General features: G+C 37.6%; 5 protein-coding genes across 11 annotated transcripts; 2 read left to right on the top strand and 3 right to left on the bottom strand.

The window, feature by feature from the left end:
• The first annotated feature begins 244 nt into the window (after positions 1–244).
• Ptip (PAX transcription activation domain interacting protein) lies at positions 245–10447 on the top strand. The gene is made up of 10 exons (XM_046616987.2): positions 245–494; positions 891–1075; positions 1231–3803; positions 4243–4687; positions 4842–5026; positions 5323–5564; positions 5662–5931; positions 6128–6332; positions 6581–6711; positions 9284–10447. Exons 1-9 carry the CDS (start codon positions 399–401, stop codon positions 6652–6654), a joined length of 4275 nt encoding a protein of 1424 aa, XP_046472943.1. The 5' UTR covers positions 245–398; the 3' UTR covers positions 6655–6711; positions 9284–10447.
• Positions 6618–13333, bottom strand: LOC124214586 (serine protease gd). Of its 7 annotated transcripts, none has more exons than XM_046616996.2 (8): positions 13164–13328; positions 12894–13028; positions 12638–12801; positions 11505–11738; positions 11040–11205; positions 10509–10907; positions 9304–9671; positions 6618–8988 (listed from the first exon to the last, which is right to left on the bottom strand). In XM_046616996.2, exons 4-8 carry the CDS (start codon positions 11721–11723, stop codon positions 8716–8718), a joined length of 1425 nt encoding a protein of 474 aa, XP_046472952.1. In that variant the 5' UTR covers positions 11724–11738; positions 12638–12801; positions 12894–13028; positions 13164–13328; the 3' UTR covers positions 6618–8715. The 7 variants fall into 7 exon arrangements, with proteins under 7 accessions (XP_046472952.1, XP_046472948.1, XP_046472953.1 ...); XM_046616992.2 differs by having other exon boundaries at positions 12655–12801; XM_046616997.2 differs by having other exon boundaries at positions 11505–11724; positions 12655–12801.
• Positions 13334–15137: 1804 nt separating this feature from the next.
• LOC124215190 (squamous cell carcinoma antigen recognized by T-cells 3) lies at positions 15138–19213 on the top strand. Its single transcript, XM_046618262.2, has 6 exons — positions 15138–15798; positions 16217–16398; positions 16514–17391; positions 17593–18250; positions 18365–18512; positions 18757–19213. The coding sequence occupies exons 1-6, from the start codon at positions 15327–15329 to the stop codon at positions 19203–19205; spliced, it is 2787 nt and encodes a 928-aa protein (XP_046474218.1). The 5' UTR covers positions 15138–15326; the 3' UTR covers positions 19206–19213.
• Positions 19214–19258: 45 nt separating this feature from the next.
• Positions 19259–20845, bottom strand: LOC124215198 (uncharacterized). Its single transcript, XM_046618278.2, has 3 exons — positions 20392–20845; positions 19882–20227; positions 19259–19727 (listed from the first exon to the last, which is right to left on the bottom strand). The coding sequence occupies exons 1-3, from the start codon at positions 20620–20622 to the stop codon at positions 19663–19665; spliced, it is 642 nt and encodes a 213-aa protein (XP_046474234.1). The 5' UTR covers positions 20623–20845; the 3' UTR covers positions 19259–19662.
• Positions 20846–23045: 2200 nt separating this feature from the next.
• On the bottom strand, positions 23046–24002 carry LOC124215547 (uncharacterized). Its single transcript, XM_046619060.2, has 3 exons — positions 23772–24002; positions 23270–23615; positions 23046–23112 (listed from the first exon to the last, which is right to left on the bottom strand). The coding sequence occupies exons 1-3, from the start codon at positions 24000–24002 to the stop codon at positions 23048–23050; spliced, it is 642 nt and encodes a 213-aa protein (XP_046475016.1). The 3' UTR covers positions 23046–23047.
• Positions 24003–24491: the final 489 nt, after the last annotated feature.

Raw genomic sequence — 24491 nt, 5'->3', positions numbered from 1 at the left:
GCTTTGGTTCATCAAGTACCGCCATTCGCCGATACTCCGAAACCGTGGCTTCCTTTAGCCAAAGATCGCACGGATTGCATGTGATGCATCCCGCTGGTCGGGACTCCCAAATAGCAGTTTAGCATTCCCGATGGAAATTCAGTGCGTATACCTGTGAATAAGTTGAATTCAAAAACGTTCGACAATTCATTCGACTATCGATAGGACCGAGTGGGCAGTTTACGATACCTCGACTGGAACGGGTAAGGTACATAACCTCACAATCATAATAATAACAAAAGCGACGCGACGTATTTTTATAATGAAAACCCGCGTTTTCTCACATTTTGTGGTCAGATTTATCAGTACAATATGTGATGTGTAAGTGGTAGCTAAAAAAATTTCGATAATTCAAAATAATGGGTGACATTAGAGCCGGCCTAGACGAGCTAAAACTTGATCCAGTCTTGTTTGCCAACGTCAAATACTACGTTAGCGGTGAAGCAGACCCCAAGGTGAAGTAACTCAATATTTATTGCCGCTTCTTTAAGCACTGCCAGCTTTCAAATATTCTCTAATATTACGCGCGATAATTTCGATATCTTGCATTTACGAAACTAAATGACGTATCAACAAAGCGTCTATAAGCAGTTTACCAATCTCATGAATACATTCGAGTTATATTCACGTAACCAGAACATTTGACAGCTTATTTATTTTTTACTTACTCATGCACACTTGTATGAGCACATTGTAAGGTTTTGAAAAAATTAGTTATGGTAGGTAGGTTAGGGTGTTATAAAACTTTGAACTGCAATCGATAGATCAAAACTAAGCACCGCACCACATCGGTTAAGGAGATCTATGTAAATTCTGTCAGCACATTTATCTTCGCCGTTATTTCATTTCAGATATTAAGTTTATTGCAAGAAGGGGGAGCGGAACGATCTAATTATTTCAGCGATTTTGTAACTCATCTTATCGCGGGCCATGAGGCATTGGAAAGTGATATCTCTGAAGCTAAGGATCTTTACGAGATACCAGCTGTTACGCAGGACTGGATTCTGTACTCTGTCAAGTGCAAGAAACTACTCCTGTATCCTATTACGCTATCCATATTGGATTTATGTCTCCTAACTGATAATATTTCCAAATTTCAATTGATCTATTTTTTGTTACGTACTTTATTGTATCATTGTTTGAATGCTATATGTCTGTGTATACTTTATCCTTAATTCGTAAATTTCTTAGACCGCAATATTTTTCTCCGGAAGAGAACCAACTATTCTCCAATGTAAGAGCATGTGTTTCCCAAGTAAGCCGTGCAGACAGCAGGTCCATCTGGGCTATGATAACGCTTCAAGGTGGCAAATGTCAGCTACGATTAGATCGCCACTGTACGCATTTAGTGATTGGTAAAGCTGATGGCGCAAAGTACGAAGCAGCTACAAGACACCGCATTAAAATTGTCACGCCAGATTGGGTAACAGACTGTTGTCGAAATAGAAGTCGCATTGGTGAAATCGAATATCATCCTAGACTATTAGTATATCCGTCACCAAATAGTTCGACTGCTCTTATTACTGGCTTTATGGATGAAGATTGTGAGCTGAATGCGGTTCAACAGGAACAGGATAGAACAAAGGCAATGTTGGAAAAACTGAAACAACGGATGCCTTGGAATCAGCCTAATACGTCAATTACCTCAACATCTGCACAAAATTATAATGCTGTACGAACTTCTGTGCAACAGGTTAGTATACAAGGGCCCAACACCATTAGTGCAGCTAACATGCAGCAGCAGTTCTCACGGACAACAACTCAGAGTAGTTTACCACACGTTACGAATGTCTCGTCGGGTAATGTGCCAAATACTTCCACTTCGGCATCTTGGCACCCGCAAACATCGCAAATGAATAATGTTCAAATGAAAAATGTCCTGCAACAACAACAACACCAGCAGCAGCAGCAACACGAAGCGCCACATCCACAAATTAATATTCAGCAACAGCAATTGATACATCAACAGCAGCAGCAACAGTTATCTCAACAGCAGTTGCTGAGTCAACAACACCTCAGTCTGCAACAGCAACAGTTAAATCAACAACAACATTTAGCAGCGCAGCAGCAACAGATCAACCAACAACACCAACAACAACTGGAACAGCAGCAACTGACTACCCAAAAACAACAACAAATGGTTCAACATCAGCTACCATCTCAGGCACAGCAATTATTAACATCACAACACAAACAACAAATAAATCAACACCAGTTAATTTCACAACAGCAACAGCAGCAGCAACAACAACAACAACAACAACAACAACAACAACAACAACAACAACAGCAGCAGCAGCAGCAGCAGCAGCAGCAGCAACAACAACAACAACAACAACAACAACAACAACAACAACAACTTGGTCAGCCTAGACAGTTGACTTCACAACACCAATTGGGTTCGCAGCAACAACATATAAACACACAACAGCAACAACAGTTACAATTATCTTCTCAACAACAACAGCTGGCTCTTCAACAGCAACAACAACAATTGGCGCCACCACAACAATTAGGGCCGCCACCACCATCAACTCCGCAGCAACAACCGCTCACTAACGAGCAGCGTCAACAGTTGCTTTTGCTGCAGCAACAACAACAGCAACAACAGAAAATACAACAAATTTCTCAACAGCTTCAACAGTCAGCCCCTCAAAGTACGCAACAATTTGTGATTAGAGACGGACAGTTACAACAGCAAAGTGCATCTCAACAACAATTGATATCACAAAATCAACAGGGTCTTATCGTTCAGCGAGATCCTCAATGGCAACAACAACAGTATCATTTACAATTGCAAAGGCAACAGCAACAGCAACAAATTGGCCAACAGCAAAGACCTGGAGGTCAGTGGACCCAGCAGCCGCAACATCCTCCAAGACAACTAATACAACTTGATGCGCAAACTCATCAACATTTACAACAAATGGACCCGACGCAGAGAGCACAATTTATTCAGAAAATACAGAAACAGCGGAATTTGATATTGCAGAGACAAATGCAAAATAGACAAGCGCAGCAAGGGCCTCACATAGCAGTTATCAGGAGTCCTGGAAAACCAGGTCAGCCAGGAGGATTGCAATGGGTTCAGCAACAACATAGAGCTCAGTTGATGGGACCTCAAGTAGGACCAGCTCCAGGACAAAAACCAATGATACCGGGTGCTCAGCCTCCGGCACTCACACCAATAAACTCATCAAATCCAGTTATAGTACAAGCAGCCCAATCTGTCCCAGGTGGCCAAACTACACAACCTGGTCAGGTGTTTCAGCAGGGCCAACCTCTGACACAGCAACAGCTGACTCAATTGCACGTGCAGAAACAACAACAAATAGCTAGATTACAACAGTTGCAACACTTACAGCAGCAGCAACAGCAGCAGCAGCAGCAGCAACAGCAACAGCAGCAAGGGCCACAACAAGAACCTCCGTTAACGCCGTTGTCAGGAAATTCGCAAATACCACCTGATCAACAGTTGGTTGTCAATGCTAAAACAAAAACGGCACTTGCCAACATGCTTACAAGTAGACTTCAAGGCGGTGCTGCTGAAGGTAGTGCTGCTGGTCAACTTCGGTTGATGACTGCTCAGCATAGACCACCTCCGCCACCTTCGCAGGACCCTCAGTTGCTAGCCGCTTATCAAAGAAGAACACTCGGAAACATTACAAACGGTGCGCCGCCAGGTGCACCTGTAAAAATGCCATATGCAGTTGCTATTCCGCCACCACGAGCGCAGTTTTACGGACACAATCCAAACTTGAAATGTATGTATAGTAATTTATTGAAGATCTTGGGGACTGTTTCACAGAACCGAAGCAGTTTTTTACCCTGCAGTTTTTACTAGAAAGATTTTTGTATATGAGTAAAATTATTTTTTAACCCCACTTCCGAAGTTTATGACAAGTTCTTGAAAGTATAGATAAATTTCTTAAACTGTAAGTTTTATTCGAAATTAAATTGATCTACAAGGAGTGAATATTAACTTGATTGGGTAGTGTTCAACTTCACTAAACATATTTTTATACTTTCTGATAGCATCAGGTAAAAAAAAAATGAGAATACATTTAGTGCAATGCACCCCAAATTCTATATTGCTGCTGCCAAATCTAGGAAACTGATACTGTCTCGTATTTCAGTTTTCCGAATTAAAATAAGCAATGCCCATCTGATTGAAAACTAATGCGTAAAATTTCTCTTTTACAGTACCACCAGACTTGTTTCTTCTTGGTTGCATTTTTGTAATCGTTGAATACGATACTCAACAGCCAGATGAGGTTCTAAATTGGAAGCAAGTAATTGAGCGACACGGGGGGGAAGTCGAAACGCAGTATTGCGCTCGTGTAACTCATATCTTAGCCATGACGCAAAAACATCCGATAGTGAACCAAGCTCTGCGAGAAGTTAAGCGCTGTGTCAGTGCACATTGGCTGTCCGATGTTATTGGAAAACAGCAAGTATTACCACCTTGGCATGCACTGCATTTTCCCACCCCATTCGGCTTGCAAGAGTTGCCTTGCACCAAACACATTGTGTCTTACTCTGGATTTGAGGGAGAAGAAAGAGCTAAGGTTAAATTTATGCTAGAAGCATTAGGAGCAAAACATACTAGTTACTTCTCTAAACACAATACGCTGCTCATCTGTAGAAGGTAGGTCAACAATGCATGGTTCATTTTCATGCAGATATTACTGTTTTTTCATGACCGTTTGAGAACGTTTAACCACGAGAAATGAACAGGGGTTGTGATATTCTGGGTGGCTAATGCTCAAGGAGAATTGTTTTCAATTATTTGAAAATTTCAGACCCGATGGACCAAAATACAAAAAAGCCAGAGAATGGCAGACTGGAGTAGTTAATGCACAGTGGATGACTGATTTGTTGTGTGGTCAAACCAGCGCGCTTCATCAACCTGAAGCCACAAAATACCAGCAATTCATCCTGGGCAATCCATTCCGACTGGATTATTCCTTAGTGCCTCATCTAATGGGTATGTATTTGACGTTTAAACGAAGAAATCAACTTACAAATAAAAACTTTGAGACCAGTGAGTCACTACTGAATCAAGTATCCCTGATATCAGTCATGCTAAAAGTGTCATAGTCAATCGTCAGCAGTCGTACACCGAGTACTTTGTAGTTTTCTAACGAAAATTTCTAGGTGAATAATTTTCTTATTTGTTCGTGTGAAAGTATTAATTAACTTCTGTGGATTAAAAAACGAAAATATTGAATATGTATTGGGGTTGTATAATTGAAATGAATGATGTTTAAACTTTCTGGGCAGGTGCTTGGAAAATGCCAATCAACATAACACAAGAATCTTATGACAAAGTCAAACAAGTTGGTCAAGGTCCTAATGCAATGAGGAAAAACAAAAAGCCCCGATTAGATGGGCCGTTACTAAATAAAGACCCACATCTTTTGGGCCTTGACGAACAAATAGTTATTAGCAATCCAGACCCACCACCACCTGATAAACAGCCTAGAATACTATTTTCTGGGATAAACCCTAGGAAATATGCAAAGGTGATATGTACATCTCGATTAGTTTCTTTATTTTTCTCGACACATTCATAGATCAAATAATTGAATTAAACTGTTCATTGATGTTTTCCATTAACAGAGAATCCGAGAACTTGGTGGGGCCCTGGCTGTCAATTGGCGTGATGCGACACACCTTGTTATGTCTGCACCATTTCGTACTGTAAAACTATTATGTTGTATATCTCATTGTCAGCATATAGTTACGATACAGTGGCTCGTTGATTGCTTTACGAAGAACACGTTCGTAGATGAGAATCCTTATGTACTCGGCAGCCTTGAATTTGAGAAAAATTTCAGTTGCAACATTGAGAAAGCCCTTGCCAGCCCCAACAGAGGAACTGTACTTAAGGTACGTATATGAATTTCATAACTGACAAGTATTTTTTTTCATAGTGTTCAATTGATATTTAGTCTTCCATCCATGTAATCAACGTTTAAAATAATTCTATTTTTTTCCATAGTAATATCTCCACTTTCTTTTTTCTTTCTGATTCCGAGAAATAAATTGGATTGAAATAATAAAGAATATCTCACCTTCGATACAGGGTAGGATATTTTATGTAACACCTAGTGTTATACCGTCTCCATCGGCATTCGCTGAAATAATTGAAAGTGCAGGTGGCACAATAGAAAAAACGAGACGATCTCTGAGCCAAATACAAGAGTTGAATGCGACCAGACTGACTTACATTATTGTGACTCATGAAAACGACCTCCATCTGCTTGCTGATGTTTTACATGCTAATATCAGTAAGTATTTCATTTCATTTGTAACATCTAACATGAAACACTTGCACCCAATTTTTCTTGAATAAGGAAATCATGTGATAAAATCTATGTAACCTGAACACGCATTTCCCATAGCAAATTGTAGTTTAGTGTCATTACATACGTTTCTGTTTCGTTTTTAACACGACAGCTTCACAAACGGATATATTTTGTAACTTGAACTAAATAATATTAGCTGGATTTAAAAATGTTTCATCCTTATCGCACAGGTGTGTTCAGTGCTGGAATTGTTTTTGAAGCCGTGGCGCGGCAGTGTTTTCAGCCAGATGTAAGCCAAATATGATGGGACCAGCCAGAACAACTGTATTGACTCCCTTACTGCCAAATTATGAAGTCAGTGGTAAGTTTCTCTATAGATAAAAAACTACGAGCCTATTTTTTTTTTTTTTTTATTGGGACAATAAATCGCGTGTTAAACGGTATAAAGACATATGCACCAAAAAGGCAAATTTGGTGGTAAAAGGGCGTATACAGAAGCACGTAAAACGTACGTCTACACTAAAATTAGTCGACAAAGTAAATAAAGGTAAAAGGACTTTGTTAGGTGGATATGCTTGATCAACACCAAAATATATTTTTTTTCATCTTCGCTGAACTGGCGCTATGTTAGCACACACGGTAAGTTCATCGTTCTTGTCAACCTGCCTCCTCCTGGTTCCCTCCCTTTACTGACGGTTACGGAATTGTTCCTTGTAATTCATTTTTCCAAATTGAATTGTAAGGGAGACATGGTGCCAAAAGAAATGGACAAACGTAAGTGATTACCACTTAATTTTATGGTGATGGAATAAATAAAAGCAAAGCGTGTAGTGCTGCAATTGTTGAAAACAAGTTAACAAGAACAATGAACGTAACCTTATATTGTTTTTATGATTATTGGTAATGTAGTTGATGATCGGGCTATTCTCTCACGGCCATGAACTTGTTTTAATGGCCATGTATGCTGCTGAATAATTTAATCAAGTTTCGATATATTTCTTTGTAACTCATTTTTCTTTGACTATTATTGTATTTTTTCCATAGCTATGTTCAGTTCATAATTAAAAAATGTTACTTGACTGTAAACATTAGAGTGTTTCAAAAATGTATCATTTTCTTCAAACTATGAACTTTTTTGCATTGAAGAAAATGAAGAAACTGGTATTATCATTAGCGATTTCCGAGATATGAATTTTTGAAGTATTAAAACTTGACAAGTGGCACTTTTTCAGTTGTAAAAGTTTTCAAAAATTGACATTTGTTTCTTAGTCAACTGGATAGTTATTCAAGTTTCAATGAAATCTTGTACTTTCAGATACTGATGTGAAACAGTTAACATAGAATTGACCTTTAAGCAGTATAACCTTATGATCATTTATTAATATTTATGTTGTTGGGGTCTAAAGAAGGAAAATGAAATTTTGGTGAACTCGGAATTGCGAAAAATCTTATAAGATTTCTTTCACACCTACACATCTGCATGCTACGAAGATTAGGTGTTTGATGAGTAATCATTAGGCATTCACTTCCCTGTACGGTGATATTGGGGTTACAAATCGAAGAGTTTAAGTATAAATAAATACTAGTTCAATCAGTGCAGACTAAATGTATTGAAAATCACGTACTACTTAGTCACAAGTTGTTCATACCCGCAACAAGTATAGTTTACAGAATTGTCAAAGAGAGTCATGAAAAAAATTTACACCTTATTTACAATGAAAAGTAGACCTATATTGATATATCATTACTGCAATAAATTGCTGAAGCTTTTATAAATACAATACTACATCGTCATAAGAGTCCTCGATATAAGAGAATTTCCCCTTTGTCCCGTTAGAGTGTGTTTCATAGCTTCGTTCATTCTACTTGCGTATCTGAGGTCTCCCAACTTTGGCGCGTATTAAATTATGCAATCATATGTGTTTAATAGAAACTGTAATCGTATACATAACTTATCCTCTTGTAACGAGCAGTGGTGATGATCATCGACACACTCACACACGTGCGATTCCTGAGCTCTCCAGGCAATAGTGGGGAAATGCTCGGGCGACAAATTTCTTGGAATCCTATTCCCCTAACCGCCCTAACACTCTCTTATAACGAGGTAGTGCTGTATTGATATGTTTTGCTAACGGTTTTGATAACGGATATAATTAAATACATTAAATACTATTTCTTAAAGTATAATAGAATATAAAAATTACTAGCGAAAATTTGGAGTGAATGAGATAATTGCTAACATTAATCATTTTTTAGTGAATCAGGGCGAACAATTCATCAACGTAGAATTCTTTGAGATATTAGTAAATTCTGGTAATTTAGCAAATTCTTCCTAGTAAACCGAAAACAAAAATGCGTATGTTCTTCAAGTTGCAAGTTGCTGCTGGATCCAATTTAAGTATTTTGCAACATCTGTATAGACAACATATTGTGATAAATCGCATGCCCCTGTATCTCGATCAAGTAGTGACAGTGACACAACTCCTCGTAGGTGATATCTTTGCTTGTGCGAATCATACAATACAAGTCCTCCACCACTATCGCCATTGCAAGGTCCACTACCATCTTGCGACCCGCCACAGAAGGTTCGATTTGAAGTGATTTGCGCAAAATCTGAATTGCTCCTCAAGCAATCCTCCTTGAAGAAGAAAAAAAATGACCAATGCCATTACCATATGCTTGCTTTAATCCTGAACTAACAACTATTTATTTCCTTCCAACTTTTCAAGCAATTCATAGATCGGATGTCAATCCCAATCCCAAGACAGATTTATCTTTGGACAAAAATACATACTGTTTTAAGTGTTTCTTCATATTCTTTGCTTACTCCCAAATTTACCATAAAAAGCAAAGAGCAGGCTTAAAAAGCAGAATCTTGTGTATTTTAAACACTCAAGCATTCAAAAAATTTGTACAATATTTATGTGTTATAGAAAACAATGATGGTTGCTACCTGTGATACAATAGGCACTCTGGCCATCCTAGGTTCTGCTGTGACTGGATTTCCTAGTTCATCTCGACCCCACCCAACAACAAATCCAGTTTTGCCAACAACACTTTCAATCTGGGTAGGTCCGGCCCATAAACATATTGGCAAAATTAAATTTCCAAATGTGACTGTCTCCATCAGTGTAATAACTGCGAGATCACTATCGAAAAGTGCTCCGCGACGGCCGTATTCGGAATGCAATGCAAATTCCGATACCTCGTATGTTACCGAGGTTTTTTCAGCCCAATTCCGAAGTCTATACCGTCCAACGACTGCCAATAAAGTACTCGCCGGCAGTTCTTGGCCGTTGCCACTTTTCAAGCAGTGAGCAGCTGTGAAAAGAAAAAAATATGTGCATTGGTGGTAGGCAAGTTTGATATCAAGCATGTTAATCCGGCATCCAAGTAGCCTAGTTTTACATTTCATTTGCACATCAACTTTATCAAATATAAAAGAAAAACGAATCCATAATAATAATATTAAAAATATTATTCAACATGAAATATTGATATTTCCGTGTCAGCAGAGTACAAGACTCGATAAAAAATCGAGAATTCGTTTCTATCAAATTCGTATTTTTAGAATTCTACCTATGCTAATTTACGTAGACCAAAGTACGCCCTTGAAGTTGCTTGTTTAAAACGAGAAAAAAAATCTAAATTTAGTTATCTTCTTGAATTGTCGAAATTAAGTGGTTCTCGGTCTCTCGGAAAATAGTATGACAATGCTTTTGACATGCCTGTTTTATACAGTTGTCATATTATTGTTTTTATAATGAATGAAAATTGAGAAATTAACTGTTTTTTGTATGTGATTCACATTGATGGTGAATTGGTGTACTGTATATTATAAATTTTATCTCTTATCTCACACAGTCGGTACCATCTCAGAGATTTTCATCATATAGATCAATGATAAATTGCATAATACATATGAACCTCTAGCAAATAAATTCCACTTTATTTTTATAAGAGATATAGATAAAGTAATTGAAACGGTAATCTAATATAATGTATAAAAATGGTAATGTTAAATTAAATAACGAAACTGATATTTCAAGTTTCAATACGTATGAACTTTGTGAATAATAAAACGTAATCAAATGTTATTGATATAGTTGCCCATAATTTAAATTTAATCCTGCCATATGATTCGCCATTTTCACTTACCTGTAAGTACGTGTTTGTTGCTAATAAGATTTCCGGCACATTGAAATTCCAGTTTGATTCTTGACACAAAAATCGCAACTAACCAGGGCCAGTCTCCAGGCTCTGTTTTTTCTCCTTTCGAAATCAATAAATTTATGTCACTTTTACTCGAACGTCCACAAATATTGTCATCTACCGAATCTCGTGGCAATATATCGGATGCAATGGGTTTCAACGAAGCCTCTGTCATATTCACCGCGCTCTCACTAAATGAAGGTGCGAAAGTTGACGACGTTACTGGCATCGTATTCAAAATTTGCACTTCAATTTGTGGTGGCGGATTTTGCGGTTGATCAGGGACTATCCCAGGAGGATATAAAATGTGCTCCAATGTAATCGATGTAACAATTGGTCCAATTGCTAGAACAGAGTTTGGAAATCTGAATCCGTTTTATTTTTACAATATAAGGTATACCTCTAAGGCTCTCAATCCAGGCTGAAAATTTCTACATACATTTATTACTAACAAACTTATTTGAATTAATCTATTACCTCGTCTTCCAGAGCAATATTCCTGGTTATTGAACAAAATTCTTGTAAGAAGCGGCAGTGGATGTTGTAGTGGAAAATGCAAGCGATAATTCAAGGGCCTGCCTTGCTGTACTGCCTTGACCGCTAATTCCCTTCGCTCTGCTAATTCCAGCTTACCTACGTAGTTCTGTAAGATAAAAACCCTTGATTCATCATAACTGACTGCTAATTTCTTGAAATTGTCACACTTCCCAGCTGGTTACGAGAAGTACAATTTTCAAGCACATATCTCCACAAAAACAACAAATATCGTGATTCTTAAAAAGTAAACATTGATCGGGTGGGTATTGAACACAAACATGAAAATTGTAATCATATCTGACCACTGGTAACCAGTTTCAATTTCAGAAGACGTCTAGTGAAAATCACTTCCATAAATGTGCTACCGGAAAACATTTGGTTTCATTTCACATAATAATATCTTACCGTAGGAAGACCTATGGCAACGCTTAATCTCATCATGACATGTAGTGAAACGCCTTTTGGGACATTATGTATCTCTATGCGACCTTCAATGTCTCCGGTGGTCTCATTTCTAACATATCGAAAGACATTCGGACATGGACTATGAATTTGACCAAATCCTATTCCGATGAGGTGGATGAACAGTCCCAACGCTATGATCACTAGGTATTTGCAGTGCATTCTGAAATACTGTATCTACAATTGATTGAGTTTTAGTTTCGCAACTAAATGATTATTTTATATATTTAATTGTCAGAAGTAAAACTACAAGTCCATTCTTATACGTTTATACATACGTGAGTAATGGCCTTGCTTTTATCTCGAATGATCATCACAGAACGGGAATATAATCTTTTATAATAATTTCATCGCAAGGACCAGAAATTTATAATATTTGGAAAAAAGTTATGGTCAAACCTGATCCAATGAGTTTGTATTTGATCAAGAGATTATAGCGTATATACCCTTACGAAAAATTTTACTAAACAAATTCGTAAAATAAATACGATGTTTCATAAAAATTGAAAAAATGCGGTTGCCCGAACTCTCCCATACTGCAAAACAGTCAGCTAATAATTTTCCGTTCAAATTTGTTCTAGATTTCAACAATAAACTAATAACAAATTAATTTCACGTAAAGATATTTCGTAATTCAATACCACATCGCGAAGACACTTTATCAAATAAGCTGCACCTTAAGGGTTCTATATTTTCATAGCAACACGAGATAAACGTTGACTATAAACAAAAATTGGTGAAACTGATGTATTTTCTTTCACAGAAGAATAATGTTTGTCAAAATCATTTTTTTTTGTTTGTTTTTTCGCATCTCACCTACATGCATATTTTTTTACACTGCCGCCTAATCTTAAAAAACCTTTTTGAATATAAAACGAGCATGGATCATGTTAACTATAATGTTTTGCACTAAATTTCACGGTTTTAGAATTTGCGTAAACAGCATGGTTTTTTCAACAGCCTAAAAAATGAGCTTGAGTGAAACCTGTTTTCCAAATTCTGACCTCAATACACTGGCTAATTTGATTCATGATTGTAAAGAGTAGACAATTGTTAGTCCAATATTGAATACTTGCAGGCAATGTTATTTTACCACGTATCAATCCTGTAACTTCATCACTTTCGTCTAATCCAGATTAAACATCATGTACGAAGCGTGATATGAAGCAGTAATCCGCACGGCTAGCATTTCACTAAAATATTCAGTCCAGCATCGCAATCGCGTTTTTTCCGATTTTCTCTGTGGATTGAAACGTGAAATAGCTGCGTTATCCCGACCGTTTTTTTTTATTTTTATTATTATTATTATTTATTTGAATAATTAAGGTTCACCGTCGATTCGAGATATCCCTGGTCGAATGTACTGCGAAACACTGCAGCTGCACAGCGACAGGAGCAAAAAGATCGCGCGGTTTCGTCTTCCAGCCGAAAGTCAAAAGAGGGAATTGTGTCGCGCTCTTGTCCGATCTGCATTTTGTATTTGCATACGTGAACGTCTCTACATGACTAATTGATGCAGATAAGTAAAAACAAAACACACAGCCGTGTATTCCCCGCAATTGTATATTCTCAAGGATTTTTAATATTATATTGTGTACCTACGCATGATCAAAACGACGCATACACAATGTTGCTTCAATGTTGATACCAGAAGACCGCACAATTCTCTATCCTGCTATGTACCGGGGACTTACTGAGTGATTATCATGATGTTTACCATTATCACAGGATTACCGCTCTGGTTGTTAACGGTCCTGTCGTATAAGGATTTCTCAATTTATACTTGTATCGAGTAACTTTGAAAGCAGACACATTGGTCCAGTCCTCCCGGTATTATGGGGGGGGGGTTCCCCGTCTTATTGTCATAAGAACCTGTCTTCTATCCAATTGACGTGTACAAACTGCTCATTTTGTTGGAAATGTTTTTCTGGTCGTTGAAGAAAGAGTTTACGGAAAATCTGGACTTTGGAGATCTAATAATTCATGCCCAAAATTAATTCACATGTTTCATTTCTAAGATGAATGGATAATTATAAAAATCCATCACGAATATGACAGTTTAAAACGTCGTAATTTCATTTCGATTACAAATTCCGGTCTAATGTGAAACAGGTTACAACTGCATATATTTGCCGATATTCTGAAAACAAATTTGTCGTAAAATATGAAAAATTGTACATAAAAAATTCAAGCTGAGTTCGATGTTTACGTCTGATTACTCGATCACCTCGAAACGCGTCGCCGGAAGAGAAAAGAACGCCCCTAAACGCGTCGCGACGAAAAAGAAGAAGCGTCGTGTTTCGAGGTAATCGGGCAAACAGATGTAAATATCGAACGCACTATTATTACTCATTATAATGGTCCTGTTTCTTTGTGTTTCCATTTTATAGCTATTCACTATAGTTTGAATGATCCATAATGACGATTTTGTTTATGCATATATTGGTTTCAAGTCGTCACGGATGAGAGTAAATATAGAGAACTTGAACATGCATTGCGACGTAATATCTGCATTGCCCTATGTAGATATATGCGAAAACACAAAAAGAAAAGCCGAAATCGTGCACGTAATCGCGTTTCCTTATTCTTATTGCCTCACACATGACTTCGTAGATTACTAGACTAATTGGAGAAGTACCACATTAGAAGTATGCATATGGATATTCATACACATGTGATTATGTGTACAACGGCTGAGACCAACAATTGCTGTTGAACATTCTTTCTGTATAATAATGTAGTAACATAAAGCGTGGGCAACTTCACCGTACGCAAAATACTGTAAATGTGACTCTGGGCTAAGGAGCGTTAAGTCTGACGCACGTTACTTAAAAAAAGTTTAGAAACCGGTCCCCTGACCTTTTTTCTCCTCTGCAAAAGCCGTACCTATATGATCATATGTAAGGGGAATAATACTCAAAGTTTCAATACCAATACGTATGCAGATGTATATTTATTTCGCGCAGAGACAAACGATAGGAAAAGTTTACTATAAATACATACAAAAACTGATATAAAATTTACTCGTGTGTAAGGAAAATTCTTGGTACAAAGTAGATGATTTTTTGTGATGCATTATTGGTTATAGCATCGCATTAATAAGTCGTGTGTGAGAGCAACAAAAGCTTGTACGAAATTTGCGAAAGCTTCCCTAAAATGAAGGAATAGTCGTTCACAATATGTATTACCAACTATCTTACTGCCTGTTTGATTGCTTGGCCTTTAAACACAAGGTGCTAAAGAATTATCAGTAATATTTTTTGGATAATTACGAAGGATTGTTTGAATCGTGAGATTGTTGAAAAGCTTCATAAGTTACAAATCGGTATGACAATCCGTCAGGATTATTTAAAATAATGCGGAAGCTTTCTTTCTGTAATTCTATCAGTCCTAATACCGTAATTTCCAAATTTCTGCTGAAAACAAGATCCACTTTGTAATCTCGCTGTGATTTCATTATAATCATTATAATTAAATCTAACTTTCACAATTGTTTTTGAAATAACCCTTCGAAGCGACTTGTGGGTAATCGCGCGGTAATGCGCAATCGACGTCTGCGCAGATGTTACTCATTTATACGTTGTAATTTCGGGATGTATAAAAACATAACCTTCAATGTTTGACACCCTGAGATCCTGACCGTGTCCTAAATGTTATTCTAAGAAGCAAATACAAGATCGGTCATTTTCATAACATTGGATCATTAGCCGTATAGGGTTTGATATCGAAAGACGTCGTACATAATACTCGCGTAAATAACTAACAATGGATGAAATGGAGTTGGAAAATCCTGGCGAGGACGAGAAAAATGACAGCGATTTCCTTTTGGACTCTGATGGAGAACAGGGTAATAATCTTGATAATTCCAACTACAATATGATAGAAGACGAAGCAGATTTTGAAAAAGAATTAGGAATGGATGACAATGATATTGACGACGACAGCGATTCTGATGACGAAGAGGCTAACGAAGCAGAAATCAAACTCTTGAATGCTAAGCTGGAAGAAAGTCCCTATGATTATTCTAGCCATGTTGCTTTGATAACAAAATTGCAAGAGATGGGCGAGAAATATTCAGATCAACTGAAGAGTGCCAGAGAAGCTATGAGCTCCAAGTATCCTCTTAGCTCTGAACTATGGCTTTCCTGGTTGCGAGATGAAATCGGCTCGGTTAAAACCAGCGCTGAACGAGAGGCGGTCACAAAGTTGTGCGAGCGAGCAGTAAAAGACTATCTTTGTACGTTCCATTTGTTTTTTGTATTTCACCTTTATTATCCTTTAGAATTCCTTTTTCTCCTAAATTTTTCACATTATTCATGTAATCATAAAAGTGCAGAAAACAAAGGCAATTGTTTCATTCATACCGTAGGCACTGTTCACATTATCCTGTCATAATCTATAGAACACACAAATTTTTTTGCAATGGCTAGGTGCATTACAACTTTTTTGCTCTTTTATTTATAGTTTTTTTTTTTTATAAGGGAAAAATCAACTCTTTGATCAAGCTGTAATTGTTGAAAAAATATTTTCTATTTAGATTGTAATGAAATTGTAAGAATATATGAAAACTTGTGTAGCTCAATCGAAAACTAACTAATTTTCATTATAGATGAGAGACATAATATGTCATGATCCAATATTTCAATTTATTACAGCTGTGGAAGTTTGGTTGGAATATCTTCAGTTCGCTATAGGAAGTTTGGGTACTGCTACTGACGCTGCTACAGATGTTAGAAATTTGTTTGAACGGGGATTAACCTGCGTTGGCTTGCACGTTACCAAAGGCGCGATCATATGGGAAGCATTTAGAGAATTTGAAAATGTGTTAGTTTTAATGGTAAGACTATCATCAAACACAATAATCAAAATCTATCAATACTTTTAATTTAAATCAAATTTTGTAGCATGATTATTATTTCACAACAAGTCTGAACAATCATTTGTATTTTCAGATCGACGCATCTAATGAGTCGGAGCGCAAAGAACAGATAAATCGCGTTGGCTCTTTATTCAGGCGTCAGTTAACATGTCCTCTACTTGACATGGAGAAAACGTATGAAGAATATGAAGTGTGGCGCGCTGGCGACGGAGCACAAGCAACCCTAGACGACAATGTTGTTTTAACTGGCTATGAACGAGCGTTCGCAAAACTGAACTTGCGTTTACCTTTTGAAGAAAAACTTATTTCAGCTCAAGGTGAGCCTGAATTATTAGATGCCTTTAAAGCATATCTACGTTTTGAAAAACAACACGGAGATCCAGCACGTGTCAATATACTTTACGAACGAGCCATAGCTGAGCTTAGTTTGGAAGGTTCGCTGTGGCTGGAATATATTACATACATGGAAAATAATATAAAAATCCAATCCATTTTGGAACCACTGTACGAAAGAGCTACTAGAAATGTACCATGGTATGTAGTAATTTGGCAAAAATGGTTAAGAGCCTATGAAAGATGGGATAAACCATTAACCGAAGTGCAGGCATTACTGGAGAAAGGTTTAATGGCTGGTTTCACATCTGCTGAAGAATATCGCAGTATGTGGCTGACTTACCTTGAGTATCTACGTCGCAGGATTGATCTATTCCCGGATGACAAGAAAAAACTCTTGGAAATTATCAGAGAAACATTCAATCGCGCTTGTGAATATTTGGCAAAAGCATTCGGTCTGGAGGGCGATCCCGGATGTGTGGTATTGCAGTACTGGGCCAGAACCGAAGCAATTCATGCAAATGACATGGAAAAGGCTAGAACCTTGTGGGCTGATATACTCTCTCAAGGACATTCCGCAGCTGCTGCCAGTTGGTTGGAATATATTGGTTTGGAAAGGTACTTAATGATTTGATAAGTAATATATCATATTTCAAAACTCTTTAAGGGAACATCTAGAAGATCTAGAACGTCATTATCTCAGATGCGATTAAAAATAATAGTCTAGCTTATACCAAGTATACAAAAGTTACTGTATGCAATTTGTTCTAAAATGTAATCTAAAATAATCAATGATTCCATTTTTATTCAATGTTCCAGGTGTTACGGAGATACAAAGCATCTTCGTAAATTGTACCAAAAAGCACTGGGATCTGTCAAAGATTGGCCAGAGAGCATAATCAATGCTTGGTTAGATTTTGAGCGGGATGAAGGGACATTGGAACAGTTAGAATCCTGTGAGGCGAAAACAAAAGAGAAATTAGAAATGGTTGTCGAAGAGCGAAAGAAGGTGCAAGCTGCTGCTTTGCCACATGAAGTTACGTCTGCACCAGCCAAACGGGCAGGCAAAAGAAAACCTGAAGATACAGGTAGATGGAAAAACTTGCAAGGATCTCCGAATAAGCAAGGAAAGTTTGAAGCAACTACGAGGCCAAAGCTGAAGGAAAGCGTTCTAAGTGTGGAGAATAAAATAACACCACCACCTGGCTATAAGCCATCCAAAGACGAATCCAGCACCAAGCCGAAACTTGCACCACCGCCAGGATATAAGTCAAAAGAAGTTGAAAAGATGGATGAAGATAACTCGCGCACCGTTGATGAGAGAATAACCGTTTTTGTTAGCAACTTGGACTACAATGCAACGGAAGATGAAGTAAGAAACGCCTTAGAACCTGCAGGACCAATTACTCTTTTTAAAATGGTACAAGATTTCAAAGGTCGCAGTAAAGGGTTCTGTTACGTGCAGCTTAGTAGTGCAGTGAGTATTTAATACATTACCTGCACGATAGGTTGACAACGATGACCTAATTTTCATACATGATGAAAGTAAAACTACTGGTCAAAAATTTGCAGTCATAATTTTTTGTTACAGGATAGTGTTGAGTTGGCACTTAAGTTAGATAGAACACCAATTAACGGCCGACCCATGTTTGTTTCTCGATGCGATCCTGATAAAACAACCAGAGGACCGGCATTCAAGTATAGCTGTGGATTGGAAAAGAACAAACTCTTTGTAAAAGGTAACATGTTACTGTCAACTCTTGTCTTCCCAATTTAGAAGTCTTAAAATCAACAGATTGTGTTGTGAAAAAGAAAGTCAAGTTGCATACATTTCTTGGAAACCCATCACGTTTCTGCTGAAATTGAAAATTACGGAAAAGGTGGAACAAAATATGTTAAGTCGCATTATGAAATATGTTCAAAATGTATTTTTCGACCATTTGCTTATGGAACAGCAATTACCTCAACTTCTTTTACCCAAAGGTCTTCCTTTGACGATGACAAAGGAGCAAATTGAAGAACTCTTCGGTGCTCATGGTATCCTAAAGGAAGTTCGCCTTATAACGTATCGCAATGGGCACTCTAAAGGTATTGCTTACATTGATTTTAAAAGCGAAGTTGACGCGAGCAAAGCACTGATAGCTACTGATGGAATGACCATAGAAGACAAAGTAATCAGTGTTGCTGTCAGTCAGCCTCCTGAACGCAAAAAGGGATCGATCAATGACGACGTTAGTCTTATTAAATCTCTTGGTGGAACAACCACAAGCCGAACTGGTTCCAATGCGCCAAAAACTATGCTTTCTATGATACCACGCAGTGTGAAACCTCTGTCTAAAAATGGCGATGCAGGAATATCAGGTAACGTTGTTGGCAAGGAATCACTGAGTAATGCAGATTTTAGAAATCTGCTACTTAAGAATAAAAAATAATTTGACGCAATGCGCTGCTGCAGTTATTTTGAACCTTCTCGTCAAGAATCTGTCCCTTGAAGTGTTGATATTATATTCTTAACATTTCAGTGATTACAATCATCATAGCGTGAGAAAAAGATAAAAATTATAATTAACGGGACTTGTTTACACAAGGTGGCGTCGATCAAAATCCACGAAAGCATGTGGCTATGTCTAACAGTTTTGCTAGTCTATGCATATAAATATTTATTATATTCACAGGCTCGTGCCCGTCGGTTTTTTACACTTTTTAATGCTATCTGATAAACTAAAAATCATGCACCAAGTGAGGAAACATCCATCGCCTGAAATTCCCGTCGATATTATGATGTTTTCAAGTAAAGGTAACTCATTATAAGATGCTGAATGTTCTTTAGTAGCAGAAATCTCAGTTGACCTCGCAGATATAAATTGAGGGAAAAGTGAAGATTGATTATTAGTTACTAATTGAAATGTCCGCACAAGCCCTAAATTCTTCCTGCGGACCACAGCCGAGAGCCCCTGTAACGAAAGTATTTTAGTTTTTATCAAATTGAGGACATTTATCATATAAAAATTCATAGTGGTACGTATAACTTGTCATATTATGCAGTAATCCCACTGCGTTATGGGAAAACGTATTGCACAAGTCCCGGCGATTGAAATTGAAATTTACCTGTTCCATCGCCACAATCGCCCCAGTTATTTCCGGCTACGTATCTCCATTGGAGTACGCACTGCTCACAGGTCATGCGAGCAGGTAGTCTGTAGTTGACCTCAACAAGGCCTGGTCCAGATTGCGGGTAATACCTGGACTTCCCGTCTGCCCCAATCAGAATATTTTGATTCAAACATTCGGCCGTCACTTCGATACCGCGTTGTTTCATCGGACACACCCGAAACTCAAAGTATCCTTTGTGGAACGCCGTTATTTCTACTTTTATCGGGATGATAGAACCGGCGCGATATTTCCTCACTATTATCCCATTACCGTATTCACCACCCGTTTCATGTGGTCGAGGCTGAAAATATCACACAAGAATTGAAACTTTCGTTAAACGCTAAATTGATTTTACGACTTTGTGAGTCGTTGGTAGTACATACCTATATACATGTGTTTTGAGGTACTTCCCAATTTACCTTACTGCTATTTACACCATTATTTCTATGCAGATAAGGAACCTACCTCTTGTAAATTCCACGCATCTCCACACACTCCGCATTTTCCGTTGTTCACGCCCCATTGTATGCCATAACCGCCACAATACCCCTGGTTATCGTCGTAATCAGGTGGATTGTCAAACCCGTATCTCCACATGGAGGCTCTAGACGGAGGTTCGATCAGTCTTCCATGTCCCGATACATCGTAGATTAAAACATTACCCAGTATGAAAAGTTGGAACACGTAGTAATACATCTTTTTACTTGTTGGAGAATACCTAAAATAATGAAGTATTCTCTTGACGTATTACAATAGGATGCACTACCCTTTAAGAGGGGCCTTAATTATAAAAGTTTTTGATAATCTGAATCGCCTGATTTGTGCAGAAAACATCAGCGAATCGGAGCACACGAAATTAAACAACGAGCTTCGCTCTTGGAAAAATACTTTAATGCCACTGCGGCTGATCTGTCTCGTTTTATATGCACATGGATAAGTGATCAGGACGAAACATCTTGCACAATCGTAATTCGTCACTATGTAAGTTTCTAGCTATAAGGAAAAGTCCCACTTAGCGCAATCCGAAACCGCTCAAACATCCTGTTGATGATGTTCGTGGTATAAAATATCCTCACCACTGATCCTTACTTGTTTGAGTCATAATTTGAGTTACTTCGCGTCGTCTTTTCACAAACCATGAGATTTTTGTATTCTCATTACTTATCGCCTTTCCAAGTGTGACGATAATTGCAAGTACATGGTATTTTGCACGGGCTTCTGTCTGTTACTTAAAACTCACGTGGCTCGTACATATGCCATATAGTAAAGATGCTCTTACGATTATCTGGATCGTGCTTAGTTCTAATACTTTCTCAGTCAAATATTGAGGATGAATATCGCGTACCGAGTATTTTATAATTCTAAGAAATATCACTGCATTGAAAAAAGATATCAATCAAGAACCAGTTAAACTATTTTCACGCTCAAGCGTAACGTTGACTCACAGTGGTCCAGGTTGTAATTAATACGGCTATAAAACAACTACTCACTGGATTCTGAACGAAATCCATTCAAACGTTCTACCCTCGAGTTTTCGGGCTCCTGTTTACGATAGCAGAGTCAATAATGTGCATAATCGTACGGTAGATTACATATGGCAACTTATAAAAGTATAACGGCTTCTGATTAGCGGGAAGTCTACTTGTATAGTGATATACCTGCGGGTTTTTGGCTGACTACAATATCAATCGTTTTTAGAATTATTTTAAAAAAAGATAACTTATACTTCAGGGTTGAAAAGTGCTACCTATAATCGATTGGCCAGTAAATGATCTGTTTCCTTCTGAAAATAGCATTATTCAAATTCTTTACAGTAACAAGTGGGTGTATATTCATCGCGTAGGGATAAAAATGTATAAAAGAAGAAGATAGAAAACCAGATTATAAAATCATCAAGAATTCCGATGTATTCTCATTCTCATGGCCTTCCATACTTGGAAATTTTCTGTATTTCACCTTTGTGAATTTAAAACATTCTATATCCAGTAGACTTCGAAGTCTTTAAAAATTCGATATTCTGACGCTTCTGAATGCTATTCTTTCTACATTTTACCCCGATCTATATACACCATTTTCATTCGCATCATTTGTTTATGTTCCTACAATAAAATAGTCTACATACGAAGGCTAATATTCCGAAAGTATAAATCTCTCATGCGACATTGAAATTTTAGACTAGTCGAAAACTTTCCCATTCGTCCGATTTTCAATTCTTCTTAATAGGGATTACACTCATAATGCCACTATTCAATGCCATCGGTAAATTTACAATCACCTTTCAAAGTTCACGTGGAATCTATATATTCTCCATTCGAATTCAGAGATAAGGGGTAGAGTTGGAAGTAACACAATAAAAATCGGAAGGTGAGAAGACAATGGCGTAGAATTTAATCGAAATCGCCAATTCGCATGAGGTATAATACTGTGCATAGTTGAAATATAGATAAGTAATTGTCAAAATCTTCTTGTCGAGTGATTATTCGCCAAATATTAATTAGCATTGAAAGATGTAAATTTGACAAACTGTTGATTTTGAAAACAATAAGAATTCAAATGTAAACATATCATCTACACACTACATTCTTTAACGGTGCTTGAAGAGACGAAATTCTTAATACAATAAACAGTTTTATTTGATAAATATGTGCGTACAAGTCATAGGATAATACAGGTCAATAATGAGACAATGAAAAAAATGGAATACACTTAGTGGCTAAGGCGGTATTATTATTATTGTAGTATTATTTGGAGTAGTATTTAATGAAATTTTACGAAATAACGGTACTACATATCAATTCGATTTTCCTAGTAGTACATAGTAATTGTTACAACTTCTTTCTTGTTTATTGACAAATTGAGTGTCACTTGTAACGTGTGTTATGAATAGTAATGCCATACATCAATTATCGTATGAATATAACTGGTTGGCGTCCGATACCCAGTTTGAGTGTTTTTTTTTTTTTTTTTTACGAAAAATAATTTTAAACAACTTTATGACAAGCACAGCAAAGGTATCCAAGGACTTAACAAACCGAAGAGTCAATAAGCGCATGTTCTTTCAGATAATAGCGTCTTAGTTGGTCTCGCAGATATAAATTGAGGAAAAAGTGAAGATTGATTATTAGTTACTTATTGAAATGTCCGCACAAGCCCTATATTCTTCCTGCGGACCACAGCCGAGAGCCCCTGTAACGAAAGTATTCTTTTAGTTTTTATCAAATTGAGGACATTTATTATATAAAAATTTATAGTGGTACGTATAACTTGTCATATTATGCAGTAATCCCACTGCGTTATGGGAAAACGTATTGCACAAGTCCCGGCGAATCAAATTGAAATTTACCTGTTCCATCGCCACAATCGCCCCAGTTATTTCCGGCTACGTATCTCCATTGGAGTACGCACTGCTCACAGGTCATGCGAGCAGGTAGTCTGTAGTTGACCTCAACAAGGCCTGGTCCAGATTGCGGGTAATACCTGGACTTCCCGTCTGCCCCAATCAGAATATTTTGATTCAAACATTCGGCCGTCACTTCGATACCGCGTTGTTTCATCGGACACACCCGAAACTCAAAGTATCCTTTGTGGAACGCCGTCATTTCTACTTTTATCGGGATGATAGAACCGGCGCGATATTTCCTCACTATTATCCCATTACCGTATTTACCACCCGTTTCATGTGGTCGAGGCTGAAAATATCACACAACAATTGAAACTTTCGTTAAACGCTAACTTGATTTTAGAGCTTAATGCATCGTCAGTACCATGTGTATGTGTTTCATGTTGTATACCAATTCGCATTACTATTATTTACATAATTATTTATATAAAGTTGGAAAACCTACCGGAGTCAAATTCCATGCATCTCCACATACTCCGCATTTTCCATTATTCTTACCCCACTGGACGCCATAACCGCCACAAAACGCTTCCTGGTCATTCTCGTCACTTGGGTTATTAAAACCATACCTCCACATAGACGCCCTGGACGGAGGTTCGATAAGTCTTCCATGCCCCAATACGTTGGAGAACAAAACACTACTTAGTATGACAAGTTGAAAAGCGAAGCAATACATATTGCCTTGATGGGGAACGCCTAAAACAATATACTAGAAAAAATTTATCAACAAGCTCCCATCTACATACAGTATCACCACTTATATGCACAAGACTCCATTTATTTATGAAGGAAGATAGTCCGGACCGCCAGTGAGATGAGGATAAGGCTTTGGAATAATTTAATATTCCATACATTCGACTTACAATTGAATTCGTTTGTAGTTTTCAACTCAATTTTCAGTATTATGGGAAAGGTTCGAACAAATGCTGCCAACCAGAATGCACCACGCTTTAAAAGAGAACCTAAGCCTCGATTGTCAAACCCTTGACGAGAACTCTACAAAACTGCGCGTGTAAAACACAAACGGATGGGATCGAACCTGATAAAACAACTGGTTTAACTTTTCGGAATCTACCGTTTTATACTAGATAGGGGTAGGTCATTAGGGCAAGATGTCTTGCATAATCGTAAGCCGTCGAGGACATCACTTTACAGCCATACAAAT

Source organism: Neodiprion pinetum, chromosome 3 (assembly GCF_021155775.2).
Source record: "Neodiprion pinetum isolate iyNeoPine1 chromosome 3, iyNeoPine1.2, whole genome shotgun sequence".
Classification (NCBI taxonomy): domain Eukaryota; kingdom Metazoa; phylum Arthropoda; class Insecta; order Hymenoptera; family Diprionidae; genus Neodiprion; species Neodiprion pinetum.
This window is presented reverse-complemented; position numbering and strand designations above follow the sequence as displayed.

Bases quoted from the DNA above. Each gene is read 5' to 3' on its own strand.
- Ptip (XM_046616987.2), top strand. From the start codon at position 399: ATGGGTGACATTAGAGCCGGCCTAGACGAGCTAAAACTTGATCCAGTC. The intron at 1,076-1,230 runs GTATCCTATTAC...TAAATTTCTTAG, and splicing joins AAGTGCAAGAAACTACTCCT to ACCGCAATATTTTTCTCCGG. The intron at 6,333-6,580 runs GTAAGTATTTCA...CTTATCGCACAG, and splicing joins TGTTTTACATGCTAATATCA to GTGTGTTCAGTGCTGGAATT.
- LOC124214586 (XM_046616996.2), bottom strand. From the start codon at position 11,723: ATGCACTGCAAATACCTAGTGATCATAGCGTTGGGACTGTTCATCCAC. The intron at 9,672-10,508 runs GTAAGTGAAAAT...TTCTTTTCACAG, and splicing joins CAACAAACACGTACTTACAG to CTGCTCACTGCTTGAAAAGT. The intron at 8,989-9,303 runs GTAGCAACCATC...TTCTTCTTCAAG, and splicing joins GAGTGCCTATTGTATCACAG to GAGGATTGCTTGAGGAGCAA.
- LOC124215190 (XM_046618262.2), top strand. From the start codon at position 15,327: ATGGATGAAATGGAGTTGGAAAATCCTGGCGAGGACGAGAAAAATGAC. The intron at 18,251-18,364 runs GTGAGTATTTAA...TTTTTGTTACAG, and splicing joins ACGTGCAGCTTAGTAGTGCA to GATAGTGTTGAGTTGGCACT. The intron at 18,513-18,756 runs GTAACATGTTAC...TTTTACCCAAAG, and splicing joins GAACAAACTCTTTGTAAAAG to GTCTTCCTTTGACGATGACA.
- LOC124215198 (XM_046618278.2), bottom strand. From the start codon at position 20,622: ATGTATTACTACGTGTTCCAACTTTTCATACTGGGTAATGTTTTAATC. The intron at 20,228-20,391 runs GTAGGTTCCTTA...TGATATTTTCAG, and splicing joins ATGCGTGGAATTTACAAGAG to CCTCGACCACATGAAACGGG. The intron at 19,728-19,881 runs GTAAATTTCAAT...CTTTCGTTACAG, and splicing joins CGATTGTGGCGATGGAACAG to GGGCTCTCGGCTGTGGTCCG.
- LOC124215547 (XM_046619060.2), bottom strand. From the start codon at position 24,002: ATGTATTGCTTCGCTTTTCAACTTGTCATACTAAGTAGTGTTTTGTTC. The intron at 23,616-23,771 runs GTAGGTTTTCCA...TGATATTTTCAG, and splicing joins ATGCATGGAATTTGACTCCG to CCTCGACCACATGAAACGGG. The intron at 23,113-23,269 runs GTAAATTTCAAT...CTTTCGTTACAG, and splicing joins CGATTGTGGCGATGGAACAG to GGGCTCTCGGCTGTGGTCCG.